We start from the raw sequence: 16,665 nt of genomic DNA, 5'->3' as shown, positions 1-16,665 counted from the left end.
TAATTTCCAGTAGTTTTGGCATTCTTGAGAGGTGTCCCACGAATTTGTTCTAACTTTGTTAAATGGCCCTTACCTGTATTTGCTTTGCTTATTTAATCAAACACTTCTTCATTGCATACTGGGCACCAGCTACCAAGAGGCACAAGTCTCTAGCCACGTAACTCTTGATGACTGGTGGGGCAGACAGATGGGCTCCCAGGGAGTTGCAGGGGTGAACAAAGGTGCATAAAGCATCAGAGGACAGGAGGAAGCCACATCGAGGCTCTAACATGAAACACTGGGGTCAGGAGGTGGGTCCACTTTCTTATTCCAGCACACAATTGATAATACGGAGGGCTCTCTGCCATGTACTAAAGACAGAGACACACAGTAGGGTTAGGACTTATCGTGCAAGGGAAGCCTTTTCCAAAACCTCAGTTAATGTTGCTTTATTAACCAGTGAAATAAAATAATGAAAAAGAAGTGAGGTGAACATACTGGGAAAAAAAGACCAAATGACCATTATTTGCCGATGATATGATTGGCTACCTGGAAAACTCAAGAAAATAGCCTAAAAGCTATTGGAACTAATAATAAGCAAGCACATAATGGTGCTGGTTGAAAAACCAATTTATTAAAAGCAATAACTTTCCTGTGTACAAGTAATAATCGTGGAAACATTTTCAACCCACAATAACAATGAAAAAGGCTTATAAAAGTCGTAAAGACTAAACTAAAAGAAGTTGCCTCGGTCTGGTGATGTGTTAGCAGGGATTGCTGACCCAGGGGCCTTGCTACAGCCCACGTCAGGAGGGGAGAAAGTCACCTGCAGAAGAATCCTGCTCAGGGCTGCCTGGGATTCTTTCTTAACTGGGGCTTTAAGGAAGTGGTGTATTCTCCTGTTGTCCCCAGGAAAGGACATGAGTCACAAAGGTTGTCTTGATTGACAGGGCCAGCGTGAGGAAGGTGGGCCACTAGAGGGGCTTCTAGCATCCTTTCTGGTTCTGAGTGGCTCATGTTGAGCTACCCTGCAGCCAGCAGTGCCCTTCACTCAACAGCTCAGTGTGGAGAGCCCCAGCCTGGAGCCAGACACCCTGTGGTGTCCCTGCACGTCCCAGATGAGAATACCTTCCCGAGGAGGGACCACACTGTCCTCTTGTGGGGAGCACTGACAGCCGAATGCTGCTGGAAAATCTATTCTGCAAAAAGAGTTCTCTGAAGGCCTCTTGAATTGCATTTGACCCAGGCCTCACCTTTTGCCCCACTTGACCTTGGCACATACCTGCTGCTAGAGGTGTCAGGTCCAGCAAGTTTATTTCCAAATTCATCTTACAAGGGCCCCTGCTGCCAGGAAATTGTCTTCCCCCAAAATTTGGCAAAGATGGTCCTACCCAGCGCAGGACTATCTTAGCTGCCTGTAGAATGGGTTCTCTTTGCAAGCCTTGAGATGGGACTAAAGACTAAACTACCATTTGTCACATCCCCTCTCTCAGCCCTCCTCATCCCCCATCCCAACACAAGTAAGCCAGGAAGAGCCTGGAAATCGCTCCAGGTAACCCTGTGTTCCCAGGCATTTGACCTGGTACCAGCAAGGACAGCCTAGCCTGGGCTAAGGGCCTCCACATCCTCTTGTGCTCTGGCCACTAATTTAGAGCAGCAGTGGGGACTCAGCACAGAGAGGTTGGAGAAGATGGGTGGACGTTGACCCAAGTGACACATACTTTGTTTCTAAATGGCACTATGCCTGCCATTCCAGCAAACAACCACCAGGGGGTCCCTAGTAATGACTTTTGTCGTTAAGGTGAACTAGTTGCCCCCAGGTGGGGCAGACTGATTCTTAGATGTAGTGAAGGCTTTTTCACACCCACTGGCTGCAAAGTGTCCTAGAAAGAGCACTGGACCAGAAGGAATCAGTCAGTCTTGAGTCCAAGTTCTGGCTCACTTCTTAATTAGTTCCATGATGCTGGACTGTCTGCAGCCTCTTTTCATCTTTAAATCAGGCTAATGAGCCCTGCTTGCTCTTCCACAAAAGAAAGGATTCCTTACTTTCGTTGTAGGGAATCCTAGAGGCTACATGGCCTCTTGGGTTTTGTTCCTGTCCTGGAATTCTTTAACTTACTCTAGTGTGCTTTTTTAATAAAATTACATTTCTTTATGAAAAGCACCAAACATAATCAACCTCCAGTTACTAATAGGGTGGACCAGTATGACAGCATCTTAGAAGCCTTTGAATGACTGGTTTGTTGGTCAGTGAGTGTTGGGGGTTGAGGGGCCAGACCAGAGCAGGACCCCCAGGGTGTCTGACCAGGACCCCTAGTCCAAGCAGCATCTCAGTCAACCCCAGACCCAGTTGTTGAGCCACCTGGAACTGTCTGTTTTAAGGGGTGGGAGATGGGTTCTCCACTAAAGAGGCAGGGTGGCTGCGGAGGGACAGCTTCCTTCCACGGAAGACCCACACCCCATGAGCCCCCTCTGTGCTTGAGTGTATTGTGTATCTGCTGTTTCATTGTCCCCTTCCTCTGGCTGCAGGGCGACAGTCCCGGCCCAGTTCAGAAGAACCTGCACAACCCCATTGTACAGGTAGGTGTGCCTTCACCCCGCCCTGCTTGACCATGACACCATCCCTTGTTCCTTGGGCCCTTGGTCATTCCTACTTCCATACTCGGGCCCCCGAGGCACAGAGAAGGGAAGCCACTAACTGAGTCACGTGTAGGCTGGTGCCTGAGCCATGCTGAGAACCTGGGTCTGCCTCTCACATGTCCTCTTCTGAACCACGTCAACAGACCTGTAGACCTACTAAGTATACCACATCTTCTGTCTACTGCCCTCGTGAGTGTCTTCTCCTGGCAGCTGCATTTTAGAATTGTGATTATTTGACGGCTGGTGACCCAGCTAGTGGGCTCTTGGGGCTCCTTACTGCTAAAAGTTTTTATTTATCTTCAGCATGTCAGCATTTTATCATCACAGTGAGGGGCTGCAGGGCAGACAAGCTTTGAAGGTCAGAATTTGAAGGTCAGAAGGGCCCTCTGGGATCACGTCTCTAGTCCCGGGGTCCCCAAATGCCAGTCTGCATGCCACCCATCTGTATCAAAGTCCACTTGGGAAGATTTTCTAAATACAGATTCCTGGGCCCTTCACCCTGGAGGTTCTGATCCACCAGTTCTGGGATGGGGCCTGGAGTTCTGATAATGCTGATGTCTAGTCTAACCCCCACCTTTTTTTATGGATAACGCCACCCTGTGTCTTTGTATGAAGCACTTGACAGTTTGTAAAAGCGCTCCTGCAAACACCACCCCCACCATCCCCATAGTTACCCAGACAGGAGGGCAGAGCACATATCATCATCATCATCGTTATTGTTGTTCTCCCCATTTCACAAATGAGAATACTGGGGTTCAGAGAATCTGAGGGACTCTCCAAGATCCCATAGGTAGTAATGTAACCAAGACTAGAACTCTAGCCCCAGCCCCAGCCCCAGTCCCCCACCCCACAGTGTCCAATGTCTTGTTTGAAGTCCTTGCTCTTGGCTGAAACAAAGCTCAGGTTTCCTCCTTCATTGTCTGGAGTCCCCTAGACCTTCTTTTCCACGATCACAGGGAGCTTGTACGCTTACTGCCACCGCAGACAGGGCTGGGGCTGCCCCTCTGTCCCTGTGGTCTTCTCCCAGCACAGGTGCCATCACAGGCTTGATGGTGTTCGTGAGTGTGCTCCTGCAAGCCCTTGAAAGACAAAATTGAAATTGAATTTCAGTAATAATAGTAATGCAAACAACCACCACAGCTAATGTTTTGTTGTTGTTGTCGTTAGCTGCTGTTGAGTCCGTTCCTGACTCATGACGACCCGAGGCACAGTGGATTGGAACACTGCCCAGTCCTGTGCCATCGCCATGATCCATTGGGATTTCACTGGCTGATTTTCAGAAGTAGATTGCCAGGTCTTTCTTCCTAGTCCATCTTAGTACTGAGTGCTTATGATATGCCAGGCACTGCTTTATGCCTTTTTATCCTCCCTGGGTGGCACAAACGGTTAACCACTCAGCTGCTAACCAAAACGTTGGTGGTTCGAGTCCACCCAGAGGTGTCTCACAAGAAAGGCCTTGTGGTCTGCTTTCAAAAAATCAGCTATTGAAAACACTGTGGAGCATAGTTCTACTCTGACACACATGGGGTCGCCATGAGTCAGAATCGACTCAGTGGCAGCTGGGTTGGGGTTTTTTTGTTTGGTTGGTTAGTAATATCCTCATGTTAGCCTTGGGTAGATCCTGTTGTTGTCCCAGAGAGTACCTGGCCCAAGTTCACCTCGCTGGTGAGGGGCAGACCCTGGTGTTCTTAGCCTTCCATGGCCCCGTCCCTGACCCACTGGTTTCAAGCTGAGAGAGGCCTTTCCTCCCCTGCATCCTGCTCACTATCTCTGCACCCGGCTAAGGTCGCTTTTGTTCTTCTCTCCTCTCTGTCTGCAATCTGCTCCCAACTCCTTAGTCACTAGAGGATCTTGAAGACCAAAAACGGAAAAAAAAGAAAGAGAAGATGGGATTCGGCTCCATCTCCCGCGTCTTCGCCAGAGGGAAGCAGCGGAAGTCCCTCGACCCCGGCCTCTTTGATGGTACCACCCCTGATTATTACATAGAGGAGGACGCAGACTGGTGATACCCGCCTCCCTGTGCCTGCCGCCCGGCAGGCGTGTATGCGTGCGTGTGTGTGCGTGGGGCTGCGTGTATGGGCATGCTCGGGGGCATGTGCGCGGTCATGCTCCCGCACACGTGGGTGCTGGGTGTGGCTGGGCGCCTCTGACAAGCGAAAACCCAAGTGTGAACCCCGTCCTCTGCGTCGCCACCTCTGTAATTGATGTACATACTACAAACCGTGTGTGAACATGTTAACTCTTTGTTGTCCTTGGAGCGATACAGTTGTACTATTAATCTGGTTTCTTTTTATTTTTTTATTTTTTCTTTTTGTTTGGTTTGTTGGGTTTTGTTTTTGTTTTCCCTTTCCCTTCCCCTCCTCCTTTTTATGAAACTTGAAAACTTGAAGGACTGCTGTGTATTTGTAAATAACAAAACTGTTGAGAACCTGTGCTTGTAAATGTCCCTTGTCCAAACCCCGACTGCTGGAGCCTGTCTCGCTGAGGCCGAGGATGTGGTCTGTTTTTGATGTGTCCCTCTCCTCTTGCCCCCCGTCCCCCGGTGTGAATGTGTGGGATCAGACCCTGTTCTCGGGGTGTGCCCAAGTCACTTTTGCCACAAAATGCCATCATCACTAGGGTAAGGTCTGCTCTCTCCCAAGACCCGCAAGCCCGGCCGAGGGGCCTTGTCCTGGCTGGGTTTGCAAGAGGTCCAACGGGCTGTTTGGAACGGCCTGCCAGTTTTTAAATTGCTTTGCCTTTTTTTCTTTCTTGAAGGAAAAAAGAAAATTGTTTCATTTAATTTATTTGCACAAATGCAGAAAACGTAGTCTATCTAAATTATTGCATAAATATCAGAATGTATATTTTTCCATGGGGCGGGCGGGAGGCGGGTGTCTGTCGATGTGTCTGTTCTATTATCATGCTGCTGCCAAACTGTGCGAGGTAGGGTTTAGTGTGGCCAGAACCCAGGGACCATTGGATTTCAAAGCTTGCGTTTTTCTGTTCCTTCTCCTCCCCCACCCTCCACCTCCTGGCCCTGCATGAAACGCTGTCCACCCTTTGCCCACCCACAGCTGTCTCCAGGCTTTTATCTATTTATTGTTCCAAAATGTAGAACGCTGACCTCCGTGAGCAGAGCGCCAACTGCAGGGGTCACCTTCTCTTGGGTCTGCCTTTTGGGAGAGGCTGAATGCAGGGGAGACAGCCAACCACCCACCCACAGGGTACCACCCAAGGGACCCTCGGCCTGAGTCAGGTCCACAAGGGTCCTCCCCATTGCTGTGTCTTTGTCATCCTCAGTCCATTCTGCACGTGGCTGGGCAAGTGTCATTGGGAAGGATGAGGGAGGTGCCCATCTCAAGTGGGGGGGTCTTGGGAACACAGCATCTAGTACCGGGGCCCTTTGCCTTCCCCATTCTGGTTGGTGCCTCCTGCAAGCACTTAAAATCTCTCGGGATCCCTGTGGCCCTGTCCTCCATCTAGACAGCCTGAGCCCACTCACCCCAGGAGAGCAGGGCTGGCAGGAACATTGAATCTCCCCATCGCGGGAGCAGTGCTGGCCCCAGTGAGGCTTCTTCAGGAGCAGAGGAACTGGTGTATTTTAACACGGGGTGATGGGAGGAATGTGAACTTCTCAGCTGGATCCTCCCAAGGCCTAGAACCCAACTCACCTTATCTTTTGACCCGCGAATCCCCTTTCTGCTTCTCCGTAACCATTAACACAGCTCAAGTCACAGCACCCTCTAGACAACATTAGTTGCGCTTTCTGCTAACAGTAACATTATCAGCTCTTAAAAAGATGCAAGGCGATTAAAACATGCTGGAGTATCTATCAGAATGGATAGGATGTTTGGTCCAAAGCCTCTAAAACAAACCGAAAAGCTCTGGTCGGCTGCTCTCTTTCCTTCGACCTGATCCAGGGGTTGGGAAGAAATAGGCAGGGCACCTCATCAGGATCTTTCTGTCCTCCTCTGGCTGAGCTGTTAAACCGAGGCTGGCGGTAAGAGAGCGGCCATAGCTGGCGTCTTGCTCTTCAGAGAGATTTTAGAAAATCCCCCCCCCCCCCATGAATTTATTTTTCTTTTGGTTGATTTTTTTTTTCCTTTACTTCGAGAAAATAAGATTGCAACCACTCCTGGTTATGATTTAGTAGTTCCTTTTCACTTCAATTTTTTGTAAATTAGGAGATAATTCTAAAAGTTACTAAGGATGATTTATTTAAGAGAACTACGTCAAATAGCGAACCAGTTATGGGTAACGTTTAGATGAAAATAACCTTTCCCATGGGAAGGGTTTCTCGAAGGCATGGATGCAAATATAAAATATTAAAAAAAATCTAAATAAAGCTTATTTTAAAATATTACCGAACTCTATGTTATTTGATTGCTTCTATTTGGCTCTGGGTGGGAGGCTGTGCCCCGCTGGGAGGCGAAGCCCAGAGCAACCCGCTCCTTGGAATTCCAGGGCTGGGTCTTGAGGGGCCAGCGGGAGGGGCTGAGGAAAGCTGGCTGGATTCTGAGTGCATGAGGGGCCCAGCCGGGGTGGCCTCCCAGAAACATCTCATCTCTGCCATCCTGACTGTAATTGCGAGGTGTTGCCAGCATCCAGGGTTGCCCTGTGTTCCTAAGCCACCACCTCAGCCCTGGCACCCTGTGTTCCTAGGGCTCAGCCGGCCCCAGTCAGCTTTCATCTGCTTCCTCCTCCCCCCTCACTTGTTCCAAAGGCCGGAGCTGGGGCCTTGAGTTTGGGGCATGTTGTTTCCGCAAACCTCGCGGGCCTCTGCACCTTCCCCAGTTTCTGCCCACCATGGAGGCTGAGAGGAGCTTTAGAGAGACAGGGCCATAGGCTTCCTCGATTGAAGCCTGAGTGTGCCAGGCTTTTCCCAGCCCAGGGAGACCCTCCAGACGAAAGCCCAGGTCTCCACCAGTAAGACCCTACAGTGAGAGCCAGATCTACTGCCAGAAAAGAGGCCACCCAGATAACCCCCAGCTTAAAGAAAAAAAATTCTCCCCAGCAGTAAGACTGATGGGAGATTGGCCTTTTAACTCCTCGGCTATTTCTGCTGGAAAAATGCACAAAGCAAGGTAATATATAGACTATACCAAGAAAGCATAAAAGGAGATCCCTGTTTTGTAAGGACGCAGAGGTATACTTAGGATCCTAGAATGTCTAGAAAGCTCAGGGCTGCACGGAACTAAGCAGTCATCTGTAATTAATTAGCCTGAGGAGCTTTCAGAAAAAGATACTGATGCCCAGGCCCTATTCCCAGAATCAGAATGTAAAACCTCCTCTTGTGGGTCCTAATGTGCAGCCAGGATTGAGAACCATTGGGCTAATCCAAGGAGTGCAAACGACCCAATGCGGATATGCCATTGCTCCCCTCGCCGTGGCCCAGGCAGACATCACTAATCAGTTAAAGAGCCCTTCCCCCAATCCCAAATTGGCCTCTGATTTCTTCACTTTACAACGCTTCAGACAGCCATTACAAGGATAAACCCTATTTGCCATCCCAGAACTAACCCTACCCCTCATACAGGTGGGGAAAACTTTGGCCCAGGGAGGAGTTATATGGCCAAGATTCTAGCTAACGCACTGCCGTTGAGCTGATTCTGATTCATAGCAACCCTATAGGACAGCGTAGAACTGCCCCATAGGGTCTCCAAGGCTGTAATCTTTATGGAAGCAGGCTGCCACATTTTTCTCCCACGGAGCCACTGGTGGGTTCAAACCACTGACCCTTCAGTTTGCAGCCAAGCACTTTAACCACTGCACCACTAGCTATCACTCCTAAAATCCTGTGAACTTCTCAAGGGCCAGGCCACACCCTATTCAAGTCTTTGTAGCTCTACTCAAAACCCACCCCACCTCCTTTGTTAACAGAGACTTCTCCAAGACCTTGCCAAAAATGGTCCAACTTCAGGTGGTACCTACTGGTCAGAAATTGGAGGAGGGCTGCCAAGGGCATCCAGGGCGAGTGTACAGTTGTGTGAGTTGGGAACCGCGTTACTCTAGAAGGTGCTATTCTCCATGGTTGTGCAGTGCACAGCCTTCATGACTATACCCAGTGGGCCCTTCTGTGTGCTCTGCCAACTGTGCTGGCAGGCTCCAAGAGGTATAACCTAATAGTAACAACAATAATAATGTCTAACAATTCTTACTCACTTACCATGGTCCATGCTACGCACTTTACATGTATTAACTCAGTTAATCTTCCTACAGCCTACATTATCAAGAAAACTGAGGTTAAGTAAATCGTCCAGCTTCACGGAGCTAGTAAGCAGTATAACTGGGCTTTGAACTTGTGGGGTCTGACTACAGAGCATGTGCTTTTAACCACTCCACCATCTGGGCGGTGAGAGGCTGGGCCTGCGCAAATGGTGCCTGCTGGGCATCTTTGCTGCTTCAGCCGGGCCTGATTTGAAGGCCCTCACTCCTGTCCCTCAGTTGCCACTGCCAGTCAGTTGGAGCTGAGATATAAGGCACAGCCTGGCAGTCCCCGCTTTTGTGACTGAGTCTATTTCTACCCACCTTCCCCTCCCCACTAGGCCCAGAAAACCCACCCCCAGAGGGGAACTGGTGGGAGGGAGGAGCCGAAACAGGCTGAGGTCAAGCACTAGTTCTCCATCCTTCTTCCTGGCCCTGTCATCGAACCCCTCGCTATACCAGTGCTCCAGCATCCTGGTAACTAGCTCCACCCCAACTTGGAGAGAGATGTGTGGGGTCCCTCTGGGCCACAGGAGGAGCCTGAGCACTGGCAGCTGCCCCACACAGTGACCATGCGGTGTTGGGCTGCTGTAGGCTCAGTCACCCTGGGCTCCTCGGAGATCCAGGTGTAGTGGGCCTGAAACATGGGGGCCATCAGCCTTTTGACAATATGATAAAACAATCTATGGGCCCCTTCCCAAAAAGATGCATTCTTACAAAACAGGGACTGCAGACACCCCCAACCCAGCCCACCTTCTGTGAACAAAGGGCTCTTGAGTTTTTCGACCCTGATCACTTAGAACATGTCATGGTCCCCGACCTCCCACCTGTTCCCATTTTCCAGTGGAAAACGAATTTGGTGATGATAAAGGGTCAAGAGGGAACATTTATAATTAGCTTACTCTTCATCTTATAAAGGGTTATTTTATATTATAATGCCCTATGAACTTAAAAAATAACTTAGGTGTTCTATTATGCAAGGTGACGTTGCCTTTATGCTAGGGTTACTTGAATCTCAGAGTCCTAGTACATCACCAATGAAGTGTCACCCTACAGGCAAACTGAGGCGTGCAGATCTGGTATAAAGCTGCGATGGCCGCTGGGGTGAGCCACAACTGCATGCTGTCTTAAAGCCCAGTTACTGGAAAATACTGCAAATATGCAACGCTGCATTCTACAGGGCTCTGTCCGCCATCCCCGACAAACTGAATGAGGATGCCGTCCCAAGAAGATCCATCTTTAAGAAGCAAGAGTAGCAGCAACTGAAAACCTTGGCCAATTCTCCCTAAAAATGGCAGGACTTCCAATGACCTAGCACGCTCCCAGGGGGAACTGAATCAACTCTCAGAAAATGCTAGCTGGGTGTTCTTGTACATTTCTGAGTCTCAGGTTTGGGGAGTCCCTGCTTACTTTCTTAATGGATTACCAGTAATGAGCAGTTAATTGCACCAAAGCAAAAGAATCTGTAAAATTGCACGTCATCTTCCCAGAACCCCCAAAGGAAAGATTTGCCCTTGGGGGTTCATTTGTGGCCCATCTTAAGATGCTGCAGCTGAAGCCTGGATCGTTGCTCCCAGCTCTGGCCCTGCATCTGATTTCAAGCAAGTTGTTTAATGAGTGTAATAATCCTCATCTTATAGGCTCAGAAGTGAGACTGAATGTGTTTTGGAGACTGGGCAGGGCTGGCCCATGATTTGGGTTCCCCGTGATTTGTACCACGTGGGTTTAAGTTCAACCAGAGGTAGGAAAGGCATGGAAGCAGTTAGAATCTGAGGTAGAGGACCGGAGGGTCTTCCTGGGGTGGCATATCTGTAAAGCCCAGTGTCAGAGCCTAGGCTCACTGGTCTTGCAGCCAGCTGTGCCTTGCTTTTTATTTAACTTAGAGCACTTGCCCAGTGCCAACCTCTTTGTAGATAATCATTCATACAGTCCTCCAAGACAAATATTACTATTGTCCCCATTTTACAGATGAGCAAACCAAGGCACAGAGAGGTGAGTTCTTGCCCAAAGTCACACAGCTAGGAAGAAGCAGAACCAGGATTCAGCTCCAGCATTGTGCCACAAAAGTCCATATTCTCATGTTATGTGGTCTCTCAGTAATAGGAGAGCTACTACCCCCAAGTTTCCCTTTAGGGACAGCTGATCAACAGGAAGCGTCAGCGAACTTGAGAAAGCCTCACTAATGTGAAGCCAATCTCTGAGAAGGCCAGCTTTTAGGGGCTCAGTTTTCCCAGAAATGGAGAAGAGAGTAGAGTAAATAGGGAGTATCTGTGTTCCATGAAACCCTAGTGGATTCCTCAAAGGTGCTTCAAGGGGCTGTCATGGCTGGTGAAGAGCTAGCAGGCCAGGCTGCAGTCTCACCTACAGCCAGAAGCTCTGCTCTTACCTGCTGCGCACTGACTTCCATGTAAGAGTCCATTTGAAGGGCCCCGTGGTGGAAGGAGTAAGTGAGAAGAAAAGAAGGTGAGACAGGGTTTGAGAACCATCAGTAGATCAGTGGTTGTCAAAGCTGACTTGCCTTGGGTTTTAATGATACAGATTCCCAGGCCCCATCCCACACCTATGGAGTCGTAAAGTCAAGGGGTGAGGCCCTGTGATCTGTGTGTGTTGAGCTAGTACCTCAGGGTGGGCTCAGTTGCAGGAGTTCACAAGGGAAGGCTGACGGCGGCACATCCCGCCTGTGTGTTTTAGTGGAGACTTGACGTTGGGAAGTTTCCCCAAGGAACCCTTGTAAGGGAGGTTGAGACCCCTTTCTCGGGCAGCCCCAGAGCTCCCCAGCAAAATTGAAGCCGCACCCAGGCTGTCCCCAAGGCAGCCCTCCGCCAGGGGCTTCCTGGGCCCTGCTGCACAGAGGACAAAGGGGACTGGCACAGTGGGAACATCCACCGCCTCATGGCCAGCCTCGGGTCACACAGAGGTTCCAGCTTGCCTAGAGGCACGCAGTCAGGGAGTGGCAGGGTCAGGGGTCAAACCTGACAGCGAGAGTCTGAGTTCTAAGTTCTGTGGAGGGGCTTTCCCAGGACACCTGTGCACACCCACCATCCCAGCCTCGCTGGACCTGTGACTGACCAAGCTTCCGTTAAGCATTTGTGGGCCTCAACCTGGGACCAATCGATGGTGGCCCCAGAGGACAAGCCCTAGATTGGGAGCCAGCCTGCCCAAGCCACCATCTGAGGAATTGTAGCACAGGAAGCCCAGCAGGGCTCTGCCCAGACCCCCACCCTGGGACTCCAAATGTCCCACCACCCCAGCCCAGCACAGTCAGGAGCCAGCCCCTGGCCCTGGACTCCTGGTTGCCAGCTTGGCCAAGGACTCACTGTGTGACCTCAGGCAAGTCACTCTCCCTCTCTGGGCCTCAGACACACTCTAAAACAGAGCAGGTCAGTAATTATCCACTGTGGGGTCTTAGGAGTCTTTTGTCGTGCCACAGAAGTTGGCTGGCAAGGGTGTTCTAGGCCACCACTCCCAAGCACACATCCACTGCCCTTTAGCCAGAAGCTCCAGTTTATTTGGCTGCCAGATCACAGTTTCATTTCAGCAAAGGATTTAGCAGCTTCAAGGCAGTATGAAAACCACAGGGTTAGATGGTCCTAAGCTCCCTCCAAGGGCCTCCTGGATATTTCCAGAATGGGAGAAGGGCGTGGGCTGCCTCAAACCCCCTCCTGCTCCCCGCTCTTCCTCAGCACCCCTAGGCTTCCCCACAGCACCTCCTTACCATCAGTGAGAGGCGGTGCAGGCCCCAGTTCAGCCCTGGCAGACCGGGAAGATGGGGGGCCACTAGCAGGCTCCCCTAGAGACCCTCCCCAGGTGACTATGCACATCTCCTGATAAAGCACAGTGATGTTACTTTGGACAGCGCCATGCCCATTCACAGCCCTTTACAGTTACAACACTCAGTCACAGGCGGCCTGGAGTCGGATTAAGAGCAGCAGATTCTGGGCAAGTCTCCTGGGTTCAAAGCTCAGTCCTACATTTGCTGTCTGGTAACCTTAGCCAGTCACTTTACCTCTTCTGTGCCTCGGTTTTCTCACCTGTGAAGTAGGAATAGGAAGATACTACATCAGAGGGCAGCTTTAAGGATGAAATAAATTAATACATATAAAAAGCTTAGCCAGGTAGTAATCAGTGATCTCAGTTCAGCCTCTGACCAGCCCTGTGAAGTAGGCAGGACAGGCCCCTTTATACAGATGAGAAGACCGAGGCCATGTAAGTTTAGCAACTGGTACAAGCTTTTAAGCCTGGCCCAGGTATAGGACCAGAGGGAGCGAGACTTAGAACCGAGACAGCAATCGGGGGCCTCTCGCCTACCACCCCCAGCCCCGTATCGCAGATGGAGGGGACTTGCCCACAGCCATGCAGGTATCAGCAGCAGAGCTGATTCTAGAACCCAGAACTCCTGACTCCCAGGCCAGTGTCCCGAGCTGCCTCAGACCACAAGATTCCGCTGGGGGTAGGGGGAATCCCTGGGTCAGTAAGTATCTCCACCCCTTATAGATTCACACAACACATTAGCGTATCAAGACTCTGACAAGGTCTGCAGTAAAGAAAAACATTTTACTTTTGCTCACCTAGCGTTTCCCAACCTCTTGGGATCACAGAACCAGACCTTTTGTCTAGTTCCATGGAACACCCTCTGGGAAATATCTGGACAGATGACTTCTTCAGGCCCCTTTAGTCTCAATATTCTGTGCTTGAGGTGCTGAGTTAGGGGTTCTTGGAGCTGTTCGAGCATGCCACCTTTCCAACATGAACCTGTGGCTCATACGGGATCCCTATGCAGTCAGGAAAGTGATGCCGTAAGACACGGGGTGAGCCAGGCTGAGAACGTAGCCTTTCTAACTAAACGTCCCTTTGGACGCAGAGCCTGTGGCAGCAGCTCAGAAGGCAGAAGAGCCTGCCACAGATTGGGTCCCAGGTGCAAACAGAAAGGCCGAGCCCACTGGCACAGGGACCAGTAGGTGGGGGCACGGCATGCCTGTCCTGCCAAGGTGTCTGGCCCCTCTGGCCTCCAGGGTGCCCAGTCACTCCTTGGCAGCTCTGAATTGCCTAATTGCTTTCCCTGGGACAGTTAAGAGACATCACAGTCACATTGAAATTGGCTCCAAGCCCACAGGATGCCAGCTTCCCTCCTTGTTAGCAGGCTGATGTCCCTGGGGGTAGCGTGGAGCCTGTGATCTGGGGCATGCAGGCCAGAGAGGGGAGAAGGCCTTTCTGACAGCTGTCACTGCAAGGGCCCAAGCTGTGGGGACAGAGGAGGGGCTCACTGCTCAGAAAGGGGACTGAGGACCTTTCAGCAAATGAGGTCGGAGATAACAGGTGCAGGTTGCCAGAGTGCGGCTCTGTAGTGAGAATCAATCCTGAGTTCCCTTTGTCTCTTGATGTGTGTGCAAGTAACAAGGTCTCATAGTGTGACAGCCTGAGCCCAGCAGAACGGATAAAATTCAGTCCACTCCAGGGGAGGGGCACGGGCGAGAGACCTAGGCATTGGAGCCAGACACCAGGACTCAGTCCCAGAGTCACCACTTATAAGCTGTGTGACCCTTATGACCCTTAACCAGTCATTTTGTCCCTTTGAACCTCAGTTTACCCCTCTGTAAAATGGAAATAAAACCACTTATCTCACAAGGGTGTTGGAAAGAGCCAATAATAACAGGGATAGAAATGTCAGGCAGATCACAGCTGCTTGTACCAGTGATGCAGGAGACGTGTGTGAGACCAGTGAGGGCTAGTGAGAGAAAATGCAGGCTTTGAGTTCTGGTGGTGCCTTCTGTAGGAAATGTCTGGGCTTTTCTGGTCTTTACTTTCCTCTTCTGTGAAATGGGCCTTTGGGAACCTTGCGTCCGCCTCACAGGGAAAAACACAATGAGATCACACTCGTAAATTGTCGAGCAGTAGGCAAGCATTGCGGCAGTGGTCGTTCAGTGGTACAATTCTCGCCTTTCATGAGGAGACCAGGGTCTGATTCCCAGCCAATGAACCTCATGCTCAGCCATCACCCGTCCCTCAGTGCCCTCATTGGAGGCTTTCGTATTGCTACGATGCTGAACAGGTTTCCTCAGAGCTTCCAGACTAAGACCAACTAGAAAGAAAAGCCTGACAAGCTACTTCTGAAAAGCAGCCAATGAAAACCCTTATAGGACACAACCGTCCAATCTGCAACGAATCACGAGGATGGCACAGAACCGGGCAGTGTTTTGTTCCATTGTGCACGGGGTCGCTGTGAGTCAGGGGCCGACTGAACAGCAGCTAACACAAACCATTAGCCTTTGTGGTTGTGAGGCCTTCTGGCGCGAGCTGGAGTTATTTTTATTATCTGCTGTTTTACACCAGCTCTAACATGCCCCATGGCAGAGTATTGTGAGTGATAATAACGAGACTCCCCCCGTGTGAGCGCTCCCACATGCCAGCTGGGCACTCATGCACCTCATTCCAACTATTCCTGAAACTCAGAGACCTGTGGGGGCCGGGCAGGGGCCGGGCAGTGACGTGAGCAGCCCCCCACCCAGCCCCCAGTGGCCCATTCCGACCAGGGCAGCAGCAGGACCAGGGCCAGCTTGCCTGCAGCCCATGAACCCAGCCAAACACCTCAGCCATTTCTTGTCAATAGTGCCAACACTGAGACACCCTGCCCTAGGTATCAGAGATGGGAGGCAGGGTCCCATGTTCAGGTGAAGGTGCTGATGGGCCTGACTCAAGGGTGACTCCGTCCTCCCCCAGAAATACCAGAGAGATGCATGCTCACCAATGCTGAGAGCAACTGCGTCCTCAGAGATGTGAAGAGGGTGCCAGGCTGAGGACTGAGGGCAGAGACGGGCTTCTTCGGGGGGTAGGGTAGGGATGGAAGCTGGGAGGGGACAGTATAATATGACTTGCTGACATTTACCATGTGCTTACTGTGCCAGGTGCGTGCTAGTCACTTTACAGACACTCATTAAGTCATTCAACAAGCATTGGTTAAGCACCTCCTAATCCTATGTGCCAGGCTTAGGGCCAAGGACTGAGGATACAGATGTAAATGGTGAGGTAACACAAATGATCTTAGCAGTGCTTCACACCAGAATGAACTGATTATTTGCTCAGCATACTGATTGAATGAACTGGTTCAAAGCCCTGGATCTTAGGTAGTCCTCATCAGAATCCCATAGAACATGTATTATTGTCTCAACTTTATAAATGAGGAAACTGAGACTCAGAGGGGTAACATAAGTAGCCCAAGGAGACACACAGTGATGTAACAAGGATGAGGACTGAGGTCCAACAGAGTATTGAACTACACCACTGTTCGTACAGGTATGAATAAAGCTGAAAAACCATGAATTGTTAGAATAAGGTTTGGTTGTCTAATATTCCAAATTCTAGTCCTAGAGGAAGAATCCCTGTGGTGCAAATGGTTAACAGGCAAATAGGTTAACCCTATGGAGCATAGTTCGGCTCTGACACACATGGGGTCACCATGAGTTGGAATTGACTTGACAGCGACTGGGTTTTTTTAGTGCTAGAGGGAGGCAGAAATGTGATGCCACAATTAAAGGAGATCATCCAAAAAGTTGTTAGGTGCCGTCAACTCACAGTGACCCTATGTACAACAGAACAAAACACTGCCCAGTCCTGTGCCATCCTCACAATTGTTGCTGTGCTTGAACCTACTGTTGCAGCCACTGTGTCAGTCCATCCCATTGAGGGTCTTCCTCTCTTTTGGTGACTCTCTACTTTACCAAGCATGATGTCCTTCTCCAGGGACTAGTCCCTGCTGATAACATGTCCAAAGTACATGAGACAAAGTCTTGCTGTCCTCCCTTCTAAGGGGCATTCTACCTGTACTTCTTCCAAGACAGATTTGTTCATTCTTCTGGCAGTCCG

At 50.4% G+C, this 16,665-nt stretch overlaps 1 protein-coding gene across 3 annotated transcripts in view; it reads left to right on the top strand.

Annotated features, from left to right (window-relative positions):
- The window catches only part of KAZN (kazrin, periplakin interacting protein), a 576,871-nt gene that overhangs the window by 516,866 nt on the left and 43,340 nt on the right, over nucleotides 1-16,665 (top strand). For 2 of the 3 annotated variants that reach the window (XM_012555770.1, XM_012555771.1), the window contains 2 exons: nucleotides 2,509-2,559; nucleotides 4,458-4,625. In XM_012555770.1, the coding sequence (XP_012411224.1) occupies nucleotides 2,509-2,559; nucleotides 4,458-4,625 (219 nt within the window). Of the gene's footprint in view, nucleotides 1-2,508; nucleotides 2,560-4,457; nucleotides 4,626-16,665 lie in introns of those variants that run through there. The other variant, XM_004377229.2, reaches the window with a different exon arrangement.

The sequence above is a fragment of the Trichechus manatus genome, unplaced genomic scaffold, assembly GCF_000243295.1.
Source record: "Trichechus manatus latirostris isolate Lorelei unplaced genomic scaffold, TriManLat1.0 scaffold00048, whole genome shotgun sequence".
In the NCBI taxonomy this organism is placed as follows: Eukaryota; Metazoa; Chordata; class Mammalia; order Sirenia; family Trichechidae; genus Trichechus; species Trichechus manatus.
The sequence above is the reverse complement of the archived record's forward strand: the minus strand, read 5'-3'. Positions and strand labels throughout refer to the sequence as shown.